The sequence below is a fragment of the Sus scrofa genome, chromosome 15, assembly GCF_000003025.6.
Source record: "Sus scrofa isolate TJ Tabasco breed Duroc chromosome 15, Sscrofa11.1, whole genome shotgun sequence".
In the NCBI taxonomy this organism is placed as follows: Eukaryota; Metazoa; Chordata; class Mammalia; order Artiodactyla; family Suidae; genus Sus; species Sus scrofa.
In genome coordinates this window covers 44,058,138-44,072,856 of record NC_010457.5, presented here as the reverse complement: position 1 = coordinate 44,072,856, position 14,719 = coordinate 44,058,138, and the positions used below count along the sequence as shown (strand labels likewise).

At 39.8% G+C, this 14,719-nt stretch overlaps 1 protein-coding gene across 20 annotated transcripts in view; it reads right to left on the bottom strand.

The window, feature by feature from the left end:
* TENM3 (teneurin transmembrane protein 3) overlaps positions 1-14,719 on the bottom strand; it is a 2,583,558-nt gene that overhangs the window by 328,891 nt on the left and 2,239,948 nt on the right. For 2 of the 20 annotated variants that reach the window (XM_021076374.1, XM_021076375.1), the window contains exon 1: positions 6,219-6,394. The exons of 17 other annotated variants lie outside the window; for them this stretch is intronic. Coding sequence is in view for 1 of the 3 variants with exons in the window: in XM_021076373.1 (XP_020932032.1) it covers positions 6,655-6,664 (10 nt within the window). In the remaining 2 variants the exon portion in view is untranslated. Of the gene's footprint in view, positions 1-6,218; positions 6,395-6,654; positions 6,772-14,719 lie in introns of those variants that run through there. One more of the 20 variants, XM_021076373.1, reaches the window with a different exon arrangement.

The window sequence follows — 14,719 nt, the reverse complement described above, 5'->3', positions numbered from 1 at the left end:
ACATGCCATGCTCGGAATCATGATTCAGAATGACAATTATGATGAGAGAAGGGAGGCTGGATTAAAGGAGAGACAGAAACAGAAGGCAGGGAAATCAGGGTAGAAGACTAATGAAAAAGTCTACTCAGGAGATGGAAAGAGCCCAAACTTAAGACCTGACTGTGAGAACAGTGCAAAGGGAAGTTAGGTGTGTGAGGGGTGGGGAATAAATCATTTTAAATATGTTTGGATTTAGCATGCTTGTTTTTCATATAAAAAGTCCTTAAAGAAATAAATCCTTTGCCATCGAGAAAATCTGACTTGCCCGACAGTACTATTTTTGGTGATTTCAAGTTCCTGAGACTTTAGTGTTACATAATTCATAGCATGATGACGGCGATATCTCTGATAAAGTCTGAAATAATATTCTAGGAATTTTAATAATGGGCCAACTTCTTTCTTCCTCGTGATAAGATTTGTACTTAGTTCTGATGAATTGTATTAAAAGAAAATTCAGCAAAAAGTAAAGGGTAAACTCCAATGGGTAATGTTTGACGGCTTTGCTTAGGAAAACAATCTTGTATGCAGCACTTAATTGCTTTAACTGGAGTTTCCAAAAAGGTTAGATCTTGCACTGTGTTTAATAAAACTCTTCCTATTACTGAACAATACTTGTTCAAATATTTAAGCAAGAATTCCATTTTAATGGAGTTGACACAAAACACATCACAAGGAAAATACTGGCCATAAAGTTAAGAAATATAAACAATAAATCTTCCGGTTTTGTTTTACCTTTTCAAGGGAAGTGAGGACTCCAGGACAGCAGCCACAGAACTACTATAGAACTACTAAAACCTTCTACTATAACTTTCAAGTAAACATATATATCCAGGAATATATATATATGGGCAAACATTACTCCCACTGCTAAAATTGAGGTTGGCAAGTCTCTCCTCTTAATAGCTGAAAGCAATTTGAAAAGTAGCAGAATAGCAGCTTCTTCGAAAAGAGACTAATCATCATCATTAAAAGATCCTTAAAAGCAAATACAGAATGGTCAGCCAGCCCGATCATCTTAATTTTTAATGAAGGAACATCTCCATATATATCAATGTATGAAATGAATGTATGAAGAAAAATCTCCTATCAATTTAAAAGACACTAATTTTTAATTTCCCCCTTCACTCTGATCAGAGGAAATAATATTTGAAAACAAAAAGAAGGCAATATGAAAAGTGGTATGTAGAGATCTGTCAGTGATAAAATAAGCAGTGGTGGCTGTCATAAAAAAAAGTCAAATGGCTCTATCCACCTCCATCAAGGTCACTCTACTGGTGATAGGCTCAATAAGATGATAATGCATTTAACCACTTTCCTTGCATCTGACTTCGACCTCACAAATCCAAATGGCCTTGTTTAACTACCCTGGCCTTTCAGTGGTTCCCTGAACAAAGATAATTAAGGAGATGTACTGCCCCCCACTATCAGAGGAATTGAAAGACAAATAAACTTTTAAGAGCATAACCAGGTGTCGACTCCACTAATGTATAAATTTTAAGCAGGAAGTAAAATGAAATAATGGTTAAATAATTATAAAAGGTTAATGGTGTTAAATTTGTTATATACGGAAATTTTGTTTTATTTCAAAGAAAAAGCATAAAAAAGAGCTCCAGACTCTCTTTTACAGGTCTCTAGACAGCAGGTGCCCTCTCTGCCTGCCAGAAGTAGTTTAAGATTATGGGAAAAAGGCCCTGTGCAAAAACTAATATGAAACAATTCATGGAAACTCCCCCACACTCATTCTTAAAATTTTCAGGTTAATATCTTTGAATAGAAAAAAACTGAGGTGCTGTCCTATATTAGTTCTTTATTAGTCGTTTTAGTATGCTCTATGATCCATTCTGCCTTCTAAATGTCCCCAACAAGACTCTGATGTGAAACAGTATTTAATTTTATGAGAGGGGAATAACAACACTTAAGAGAGAAACATCTTTTAAATACTAGAGTATGTGGTTTCCCAAATCTAACTATTATTTAGTCGTGATGTGCCCCCAAATATCTGAGTGCACTTTTCAATTATTGGTCTTCCCTTGTGAAATGAATTTACCATCAGTAACTATCTATGGAATAAATTATTTCTGGGATTCCAAAGAGGTAGCTGATTTTATCCTATTGTAGCAAAAAAAGTATGAGAAGGTATTTTAAAACTTGAAAGAGATAGATAGGGTTTGTAACTAAACAGCTAGGCTTGCAACTAAAATCAACATATAAAGACCAACTTTAAAACAACTGGTTTCTTAAATATTAAAATATATGCCATTTCAAGTCTGCTCAACATATATATAATCAAATAATTTCTACACATCAAGATATTATTCTCTATGGGAAAACAAATTTTTGATCTGTCAAAAAAAAAGCGACACATTCCAAATACCTAAATGGAGACTTCAAGTGGCAGGGTTTTAGACATAAGTTACAAAAGTTACAATAAGTAACTTTTCATTTTAAATAAAACTACAAGTCACACAAATCTCATTTATTTTATATTATCTATTACTACAGAAATCTGTAATGCCAAACAGTCTGATAAAACTGAATATAATGATTTCTATTATAAAATATCTCTTTTAGAAGAAAGAATTAAGTGTGATTTTTGGCTTTAAAATAGTCAATGTTTGAGGATATAGACTCATTTCCTATACAATCACTTAAGACTGATAATTTAATGTCTAGGTTTATATGCTTTAGATTTGTCCAGATCAACATGACATAGCAAACATCTTTATAATAATCCTAACCTAAACTTTTGGGAACCCACTCACTCCTCTTGCCTATTCCTCTAACAGCCCTCATCAGTCCATCCTTTACCATAATTTGTAGTATAGCTGTTGCTGGATTAGCTGAGAGCCAGGTCACTGGAAGATCTAACTCATTAAACTATGCCCAGAGTTGTGGCTTGGGTTTTTCACCCTATGTAGAAGCTCTGGTATAACCCAGAAGGGTATAGTTAACTTTATATTAAAAAAAAAAAAAAAAAAGCCCAAATCCTATTGCCCCTCATTTACTTATCTACTTTCTCCCTATGACCTATCACTCTATCTCCTTGGCGGCACCAAATTCACAACATCCAAGCATCCTTAAGGAAAAATATCCTATTTCTTAAAATGTGTGGTGCTAAGGCACTCCTATCTGGGATAAGGTAGAATAATTATAACCACATTTAAACGACACATGTATGCAGGTGTGTATGCATCTATACATTTGCAAAGAGTAAGAAATCCAAAGTCAGGCAGTGATATACCATATTGGTGTAAAATTTAAAGTTTTTTTAAAATGAAGGAAAAGTTAATAAAAATTACTCAACTATACAGATATTTAAGACAAATATACTGCCCTATATTCACCATTTATACATTCTAGACTGTCAGAAAGGTGGTTTGTTAAAAATCTTTGTTCACAATGGTTTAAAGTCTCGAAAACAAAATAAATTATAAACATAAAGAGACTGATGTTCCAAAGCCCAATCTCTTAATTGCTGATCAGAGCTGAAAATAGATCTTTTTTCTCTACTAATTGAATGAGTCTTGTTAAACCTTTTGAAATGCACTTTAGAAAATGCAAGAATACAGCTTAGAACAGGTTCTTTAATTTGGGTCATTTTCTGTTACTTGCAGTAGTGACGGGTGCTTAGCAACGCTGTTCTGGTGGCCCTTTTAAGGAAATGAATACCTGGAATACAGCATTTTAATCTATTTTACGACATTAATTATCAAGATCACTGCATTTAGACAGTGCCTCCTTTGCCACTTCCCTACATTATGAAAGAAAGGAGTCCCGTGATAAATTGAATATGTTATCTCAGATGACAGACGATCCTATGCACACACACCCCCCCACCACCAAGTAAAAAAAAAAAAAATAGACATAAAAACTAGCAGTAAACAGAAGTCAAAGAAAGGGTGAGTTTAAACATTTAGACAGAGATCTTACACTGGAGATTAGGGTTCAGACATCTCTAAGAGTCCATAGGAAGTCGCTTTTCTCTTTCTAAATCTTTGAGGAAAATTAAATTCTACTATGCCACACACTAGGCCATGGATATCTAAGAAACGTAATATGATACAGCTGAAATGTCCTAAGATTTTATTTGGTAAAGATTTGCTGAACCTTTTAAATATTGATTTCATAAGAGGATTTTTTTTTTTACATGAGACACGTTCACAAGAACATTATTTAAATCGTGACTGAGTTATTCCCTTCATATTTATTTTACTGTTCTCAGAGGACTGACTACCAAAAAGACAAGGAAACCAGGTAAAATAATGAGTTTTTAAGAACTCAAACTGCCATGTTATACTCTGTAAATACGCCCTCCATTCAAATCTTATTCATAATCAGCAGAACAGCTTTAAGAAAGTAATCATTAAAAACATTTGGAATACTGCTTTCTTTTTTTTTTTTTCCTGGTCTCAATTATCATTGTTAAAAGTTCAACTTTTCTAACTTTTCCCCCACAATTACACAACTCATTGTAGGATTTCTTGTCCCGAAGAAGGAAGGGGCCACAAATCTTAATACCATCATCCTTCTCAATCTTCACAGCTAATAAGAAATCAAGTGATTCTCTCCTTGTCTAGAATGTATCCTAATTTCAGTCCTTAATGGCCAATTTTTAAAAGCTTTTTGAGAAAGAAACCAGGTAAACAATCTGCCATCATGTTTTCTAAGTTTCTGACCGTTAAGGTAGAATCAGCATTTGTTTAAATGAAACATGCTACATAGTTGATTTTGAATTTATCACTGAACTGTGTAAATCACAGCATAAAACGGCATAACACCAAAAATTCAAGTTTTTTAACCTCTTGAAACAGATGGACTCCACTTGAGGTTTGAGGGTTTTGAACAGTACAGTTGCATTTTAATGCCTGGGAAGCCGGGGAAAGAACAACGTGCATGGCACACAGACAGTATAGGCTGCATTAAAATATTCTCCTCCAGGGAGGGAGGCTTAGTAAGTTAGCTGTATTTCTAAAATGCCTTCTCTGGATATTTTCAATCCTTTCTTAAGGGTTACTTTAGCAATTAGCACGCAGAGGTCTCTGGATGGCTCTCAGAAACACTGAAAACCGGAGAACAAAAGGTTTATTTTAAAAATGAAAACCCTGGCTTGTACAACTCCAGACGTGAATCTGCTTTCAATTACTGAAAATATTTCCACTTCAGTGGAAGGGGATCAAATCTGAAACTACACCATCTTAAGGCACTGAATTTGATTACATTAGGCTTCCAGAAGACAGACTGACTCTGTGACACGGGCACACCTATTCGGCATAGAGCATTTAGCAGATATTCCAGAGATAGAGACGGTAACATAGGGAGAGTCAGAAAATGTGATTTCTCCTCCTGAGAGCTGCCAGCGATCTTTGTTCTCCTTTATTAAAATACACGCATAAACGGCAAAGTGGTTTTCACTTTAATAGACGGTGCGCAAGTTTTCCCAAATCACTCCCAACTACTTCTTCCACGGGAGTAACCTGCATCGAAGCACAACGGTAAAGTTGGGTTTCTTTTAGACTCTGCTTTTCAAAACCTTCTGGCAAAAATCACACGCTAGGTATTTCGCAGGAAATAAACTGCTCTTTTAATCATCAGCCAGATTATTTTGTGCCTTTCCCCCTATTAAGCCATTGGCATGATAGATTTTTAGTTCATGAAACCGAACGAAGGGCTGATGAATTTCAGCTCCGTGCAGATTTTGAAACCTCTCAGACATAAAGGATCCAGAATCGCTCTAGCTAAGATGTGCTCCCCACGAAGCCAACAGGACACACCGCAAAAGTCACATTATGCAGGAAAAAACCAGCTTTTCCTCCGGTTTAGGACTGGACACTACTCATCAAATACCCCCTCATTAAAAATACCGGGAACAAAAGACTCCATTCTCCCCGCAGCTACCTGCAACGCTGCGAGTCCTCGAGAAAGTTCAGCCTCCACCTCCTCTAAATCCTCAAAAGTGGCCCTTTAAGGGTTAAAATGCCACCTCATTTCAGATGCTAATACTGCCTCGGCCCCGACTCGAACCCGCGCGGAGCCGCCGCCTCCCTTCCCGACGCCACCGGGGAGGAGAGCCTGGCCGCCGCTGCCGCGGTCCCCGAGCGCGAAGCAGCAACAGAGCCGCGCGAAGAACCGCGCGAGGAGCCGCCCAGGCCTCGGAGCCACTGCCGCCGCTGCTCACCCACCTTGCCGCGGCGCGCCCTCGCTGTGGCCGTGCGGAGCGGAGCCCGGCGCTGCCAAGTTGCCTCGGTCTGGAGCGTATCATGTTACAGCGCCGGGCTCGGGGCTCCGGCTGCGAGCGGCAGCCAGACATGATAGGCTGAGGCTCCTCTGTTTACACCCGGCCGCCGAGGGGGCGGCGGCGGCGCTTAACCCCTTCGCGCCGGGCTGGGCCGCCGCCGCCGCCCCGCCGGCCCCGCGCCCCGCCGCCCGGGCTCCCGGCCGCCGCCCCCTGACCCTCTTCCACTCGCGCGCACACACGCGCACACACACACACAAGCACGCGCGCCCGGACATCCCCCCAGCCATGCCCCACACCAAGAGTGTGAAAACTGCCCCCCAAACTGGTTCCAGGCATGCTCTAAAGACCCTGATCGGAGGGAGACACACGCACACGCTCACCATCAGACATCAATATTCCCTCCTGGGGTTTTTCAGATTGCTGTAGGTTTTTCCAAATAGGTTTTCTCCAGAAGCACGACTTTGCGGGGCTCACAAAAGAACCTCTTTCCCAGCACGTGAGTGAATCCCGACCCCTGATCTGCTACCCTTCTAGCCTCACGCAGTTGCGGTGTGGACTTCATCCGAATGCCGGTGGTGGCCGCACGCTCCCCTCGTCGCAACGAAACTAAGTCCTGGAGCTGGCGGGACGCGCTGCGCTGGGCAGACGGGGGTCCGCGAAGCGGGAGGGGTCGCCGATGGGGCCTGAAGTCCGGCGCCGGCGGGCGCGCGCGACGTGTGCATGCGTGTGCGTGTGTGTGCGCGCGTGTGTGTGTCTCGCTTGGGAACCGCAGCGGGGACGGGCTCAGCCAGGGTCGCCCCTCGGCCTGGGCTGCTGAGGCTTGGCTACCGAAGTCAGCTTAGGGGCCCACCGGCCGGTGGCGGGGCTGCCTCGCGCCCCCCTCGTGCTCACCGAGGTTCCGCACCCGGGGTAAAGAAAGAAAGGGGGGGGTCCCCTGAAGCTGGAGGCACGTGGTCCCGTGGCCTAAGCGAACTCTACATGCCAAGCCAGGGCTGGACAGCCCTGATCTGGAATACCTAATGTGGCATTCTAACTAGCTTTACTTTTAAATGCAAGACACTTCGATATCGCAAGGTCTTACGTTTTTCTTTTTAAAAATTGCCTTTTTCTCCCTCTAGATCCACTTTTATCATTATTTTTGCATTGCCTCCAGGCCAAAGTCACTCCTTCCTTTAATTTCTCTTTTTTCTAGAACATTCCATCCCCTTCTGCTTCTTCCTCCATTAAACTAAGAATGAAATGACGGGCAGTTCATGACTTTTTAGACTCACCCATTTCTTCAAATTCCCTCCAAACCTCGCAAGTATTTTTATGAATAAACAAAGAAAACAAGCAGCACTTTATATTACAATGCTAGCCTAGTATCAATCAGCATATTCCCACATCATTAGATGTCCTGCCACATTTTAACTATCATCTAAAAATAGTAAACCAAAAATGAATACTTAAGAAAGGATCAGTTCCCTTCATTATGAATAAGATCCAAGAAAAAATATATTCTCTCATTTCCATGATTCAACAACAGTGATTTCTTTTTCCTCTTTAGATTATCTTTTCCTTGACTTTTGTCACTTTTTCCATGTAATGCTACAGCCATGAGACTACAGGCTCACCTACCTCTTGGTGGATACGTTTCCTTTCCAATTTTCGTTACCATCTAACACATCCGCTGTCATTCATGGAAAAATGTCATGTTGCTCAGTGTTTAAGCAAAGTCTCTTGCACCTTAGGGTTCTTGTCTTTCAATAACAATGGCTCTTCTAAAATTACCACTCCCAAACATTCTCTTACATGATTATCACAAATGTCATGCCTATTCTTCCCTGTATGATCAATATATTCACTCCTTAATTAGGACATCATTAAGATATCAGAGAAATGATTTAAACATTCCTTTGACACAGTCTAGATTTCGAAGCTACTTCAAGGTTTTGAAATTCTCTTTATAAAATTGGGTCAAAAAATAGAACAATAGATATTTTGTGGGGCACTGAAAGACTTCTAAGTTCTTAAGCGAATATCTTCCTAAGTCATAATATTTTGAAAAGGATGCTTTCACAAATCACTTAATGTGTGTGACTCTTCCGGGTGGGGGAAGGGGGGGTGCCTGAGGTAATTGCAAATAAACATTGTGTAACAATTTAGGCCTGGAAACGAAAAAAAGTGTATGCAATTGAAATCTTAGAAGAATTAAATAGGTTGCACCTTGAGAATTTGTGGGGACCCAGGGGTTTGTGTGTGCTTCACATATGTACCCCTGGCTTTTCGATGACCCAGGTTAGCAGATCTGGATTTGGACTTGAACATTAGGAAACAGGAAGATGAAGACTCTAATTGAAGAATGAAAGGTTTTAACGTCTTAAATCACCGTTTGGGTCAAGATGAATCTCAAGAAGACTGATATTCGGCATGCTCATTTCTCCAGATAAATGCTATGTAAATTGGTCACTGATGGATAGCATTTATTAAAATTCCAATTTAAAATGCTAATTAAGCCATGCCCATCTATAAATATCAGATACAGGTTAGGTAAATTTTTATACTGGACTACATTGGAATATTCTACATGTATACCTAGGTCTACCTTTTCTGAATACAAAACTAATTATTTTCAAATTGGACAAAGACATTATCCTTTGAGGATGATCAAGGGCTGACTTTGAACACAGCCGAGTGGCAGCGGCAGCCCCTGGAGAGGGAGAGGGAGAGATGGGGTTTGAAACAGTGGTTTTAAACAGTTTGTATTGCTGAAAAGAGAAGGCTTGCTTCTGAGTACATCTTCCTAAGAAAAGATACAAGGTTTTGTGACCACACCCATCCATGCCTTAAATCACTATCTTTTAAATATAGGAGTCCACTGAAGAGTCCTGTAGAGACATATAATAAGGCACACATTAAACTTCCATTTTCATCTACCATAGTTTGCCATATTGATGCTGTCAGGAATAATTAGCATTATGGATACTGCCTTCTATAACTTAAGCATTTCTTGTCAGAGATCTGCAGAATTCCCCGCAGTTCCATGAGCAGACACTATCAAATATGTTGAATTATGTGGCTATTTTATGTTGTGAATAAATAACCACATGGACTCATACTTGTGCTGTTAAATGAATTTTACTTATAACTGAATTCAGTTCTTTAGGCATAAAAGCCTAATGACTGCACACCACAAGGAAGATTTTTAAAAATGCATGAACCAAATCAAATCAAAGCAAATTGTATTTAAAAAAAAAAAAAAAAACTCCACGAGTGAGCTGTTACTTCAAATTGGCACCAACTTAGCTTTAATATTAAGAATTCTTCTGACCTCTCTCTGCTTAGGCCAAAAACCTTGAAGAAAAAGCAGAATTTAACCAAAACTGAGATGATTATCTTCTTGCTAATGATTAAGAACTGAATCCATATCATCAGAGATGCTCATACAAAATCATAAGCCAACACTTTCAGCTATGTTAAATATACGAATATGATAAAAACTAACATTGAGCATTTCATATAACTTTCACTATATTGAGCATTTTTATTAATTCTCTAAAGCCCCAAAGAAAATGATAATAATATTATTATCCCATTTTACAGATGAGGAAACCAGAGCTTAAAGAGGTTAATAATGGCCCCCATAGTTACAAAGTGCCAGAGACTAAAGGCAGCCCCACATCCTGAGCCAGACACTGAAACCATTTCACTAAATACTAAGTATTGACTCAATAGTAAAAACTGGTCTTAGGAGTGTAGTTCACTTTCTAAATAAAATATATCAGGGTAAGCCATACCAAAGGTTTGAAAACATGATATTTAATTTAAAAAAACTGATAATTGTGGATTCGAAGGGAGGGGAAAGAAGGGGCATGACATCTAATTTCTCCTGCGTTTTAAAGCTATGTTTAGAGTTACAGTAATAAGTAATACACATATGAGTATTCTATGCAAGCTGGAATCTTAGAAATGAAATAGTTAATAAACTTTCCTGAACACTTACTTGATTTAGGGGTTGGCATACATCAATATGTATCTGTCACTCTAGAATGTAGTTTGTCTAAATGACTTTGTTAAAAATGATACACTTATTTATAATTTTTTCTTTCTTAAATAACAAATATGTCAAAGAAACTGTTTATGTCTCCAAAATTACAGTGTACTGATATCAACTGGTACCTAATAATTTTACAATTAATTTAGTACATGCTTTTTTTTTTTTTCCTTTTGTTTTTTGAGGGCCACACCCACAGTGTATGGAGGTTCCCAGGCTAGGGATCCAATCAGAGCTACAGCTGCCAGCCTACGCCACAGCCACACCAACGCCAGATCCTCAACCCACTGAGCGAAGCCAGGGATCGAACCTGCAACCTCATGTTTCCTAGTTTGATTTGTTTCCGCTGTGCCATGACGGGAACTCCAGTACTTGCTTTAAATAAAATTTTAGACTTTAGCCTCTGTTTTGCAAAGTGTTATTTTGTCAGTAGCACGAAAATCTCTAATAGCCATGTGTACTCTATTACAAACTGAAATAAATTGTATTTAAAATCATATTTCTGGGTCCTTTTCCCAATAAAGTTCAGTTATCATTTACACTGGAACAGAAATACAGGTTTGAAAGAAAGGCTTATAATAAAGGCCAAGTTATAATTTTTCACAGATGTCTACAGTAAATCTAAAAGACTAGCATAATATCTAGATGATTCTTTCATTTAACATACAGAAAAATCCACCCACCATATAGCTATTTATTTCACAACTGTCTGAAATGACCCACATCCAAAATCATTTCTAAATGATAAGTTGTCTTTATTTTTAGAAGTGTTATGTTATTTCACCAAAACCACAAATGCCTGAGAGCTGATCCATGATGAAGACCTACGACTCTTGCTTTATCTCCAGTCATGTTTATTGTGCATCAAAAGAACTGATTCTGATGTCCTAACTCGGGGGTGAGCCTGGTTAGGAGCATCCTGGGTCCTCCACAGCCTGGGCAGTCAAGGGGGAAGGGGCAGCAGGACCTGGGAATATGTAATGAGGTCTGCACTCCTTGCAGGGGACAGTCAAGATAATACACTGTATCCAAGAGGCTTAGTGAGTGTCAGCCCTGAACTGGCAAATATCCAAGAGGGAAGGAAGAGGGTGATGAAGGGTTTCTCCTTCCTGGGGGCAGCAGGACCTGGCAGGAAGACAGGGCTTTAAGAGAATCCAGATGGCCAGCAAGAGTTAGCCGGGGGTACTGATGCCAGGAACTGGGGACATAGCAAGCGCTGAGGGCTCAAGTCAAGCCACTCAATGTCCAAGTCAATGTTACATGGGATTCAGTGATAGAGTAGTACATGGAACCAAGGTTCTATGTGTGAGTCAACCTGGCCAAGACAGAAGGAGGGCTACTCAGCCTTGGCAGGCAGGACTCAAGGTCTACAAGGAGCAAGATGCATTCCCAGGCCCACCCATGGATGGCAGTGTTTGTCCATGCTTGGCAAATGACTGGGGTTCAACTTGTAGGTTTTGAAAATAAGCATATGTTGGTAGTGGGAGGGGGGGGGTCCTTTGAAAGTCCATGCTAAAGAAATGTAAATGTGATAAATAAAAATGATCGAATTGTGTTAATTCCTTTCATCTGGACTCTCTGCCTCCCACCATCTATCCACTCATAGAACCCCAAAGTGTATTTTTGCCTTAGTTCTCAAAAACAAACACTTGCAGTTAAATGTCAAAAAGCTAGACCATGTATCTTTAAAATTAAAGATATTACCACAAATAATTTGTTTTCTTTGTCCAAATGCTAAGAATTACTTATTTATTGATGGCTGGTGATGGAGTGATGTTGCCATGTGCATAGCTCTCCATAGAGACAACAGGTCAAATCCCTCATGTCACGGGTGGATAGAAGACAGTCACTCTTTAAAGTTTGTAATATCAAAAATTTTCCCAAGAACCCATAGGTATTAAGGTGATTTTTTACAAATAGTTTATTTACCATGTCTTTGTGGATAAACAAATCTGATAATCAATAATGTATTCATTTTTGCTGTTTTCACAACATAGTCCCATGAAACAAGGTTTTAACGATTTTTCTCTATTTTGTGAACATAATTATCTCTCTGCATTTACCTTTTTTTTTTTTTTTTTTTGGCTGTTCCCATGGCACATGGAAATTCCTGGGCTAGGGCTCAACTTCTCACCACAGCAGCAATCTGAGCCACAACAGTGACAAGGTTGGATCCTTAACCCACTGAACCGCCAGGGAACCCCCCTCTGCACTAACTTTTTTATGCCATTTTGGATGTAAGCATATACTTTATACTTATGCTTTGCGCCTTGCCAATTCTTTTTTATGAGCTGGCTTGGAAGTCAGCGCCTCCATTTAGCCTTTCCTGATCCACCAAGAAGACTGTAAGGGCCCTTCTTTTGGGGTTCCCATTGAACTCTCTAAGTATTCTTTCCTAACATTCATCATTCTATATTCTTATCCTGCTGCCTGTGGACTCTCTTATAACTCCTAGACCATCAACACAAGAAGGGGGGGACCATTTATTTGCTGCTTCCCCAGCATTTAGCAGAGTGCATTGCACACAGGAGACAGGAAAAATATCCTGGTTTGGGGGTGGGTAGGTGAATGGATCATTGGAAACACAATCGACATGGAAGAAAGTGCTTGTTAATTAAAATGGTTCTATCACTTGTATTGATCATTTGTATTATTTGGTTATGTTATTCTCCCACCCCAAACACACACACACACACACACACACACACACACACACACACACACACTCCCCAACTGAATCTAACCGAGCCTAACTGCCTTTTCTAGGACAGAGACTGTGACCTAATGGCATCATTGGTAGTTTGAGGTCACTATTTTTTAAAAATATAAATGTGTACTTTTTCATTATAAAATCACAAGATTATAAAACAACATAATACATGATCTAATTCATTCCTATCTTTCTGGATCCCCAGCCACAGATGAATCTATTTGTTTTTTAAAAAAAGCCTTTCCACTATGCCATGTGCTCTTCAAGTAATACATTACGAGATTTTACATTGTTTACCATGAGAATTTCTATTTTGTGAATCTCTAGCTTAAATCTTTAAAGCCACAATGTATGCTCAAATGCCCTTGCTCAAGTGTCAGTAGAACCAAGGAGCAGCTGGTCACTATTTTCCCAATAAGGGCCCCTCATATGCCTAAAGATGATTATCCTTAAATCTTCCCTTCAGATCCACATGGTCATGCTAACTAATCTCCATTATTATTTTATTTTACATTATTTTATCATTTCCTCATGGGTCTAATTTATTTTCATCTCTTTCATCATCTTAATGGCTCTTCTCTGAACCTCCTTTGTAGAATGTGGGGGTGGGATGTTGTCGAGAACCACAACCTCTACCAGGCTTTAGATTTAGAGACCTAGGCCAGGGAGGAGAAGAAAGTCCTATGAGAAGACAAAGAGAAAGGAAATAGAGAGTGAAGCATGCTTTTCATTGGCTATCTCTCTTGAAGCGTGCCAGCAAGGAGTTGAGCAATGGAAAGAAGGGTGTTCGTTCTGTAATGTGCTATTTACTACCCCATTTCGGAACAGTGATATATATTTTTAAAATTTTGTTTTTTATTAGAGTATACTTAATTTACAGTGTTGTGTCAATTTCTGCTGTAGAGCATAGTGACCTAATCATACATATATATACAGTCTTTTTCTCATACTATCTTTCATCATTTTCTATCCCTGTGCTGTACAGCAGGACCTCATTCCTTATCCATTCTAAATGCAATAGTTTGCATCTACCAACCCCAAACTCCCCGTCCACCCCACTTCCTCCCCTCTCCCACTTGGCAACCACTAGTCTGTTCTCTACGTCCCTGAGTCTGTTTCTGTAGTGATGATATTTATGAGAGTAGATGAGTATTGAGAAAATAGATGAGATAAGAGGCAATGAGAAAGCAATAGGCCAAGCCTGAATCTTGGGTGCTGCTGACACACACAGGGGCCACAGGGAGGAAGTCCTAGCACCAAGAGACACAGAAGGCCAAGGAGAGGAGATAGGAGGGAAAGCAGTACAGAATAACAAAGGAAACTCAGTGGAGAGGTTTCAAGAACAGAGGCAGGGAGTGAGGGGGATGATGGTTAACAAAGCAACGTGTCACAGGTGAACAATTTTGACCACTGGAGTAAAGCTCTTGGAATTGGCAGGAGGAAGCAACTTGTGACCCAAAGAAGAACAATTTCCAGGAGTTCCCACTGTGGCTAAGGGGTAATGAACCCAACTAGTATCCATGAGGATGCAGGTTCAATTCCTTGCCTAGCTTAGTGGGTTAAGGATCCCACGTTGCTGTGGCTGTGGTGTAGGTTGGCAGCTACAGCTCCGATTCGACCCCTAGCCTGGGAACTTCTGTATGCCACAGGTGTGACCCTAAAAAAGATGACAAAAAAAAAAAAGAAGAAGAAGAACAATTTC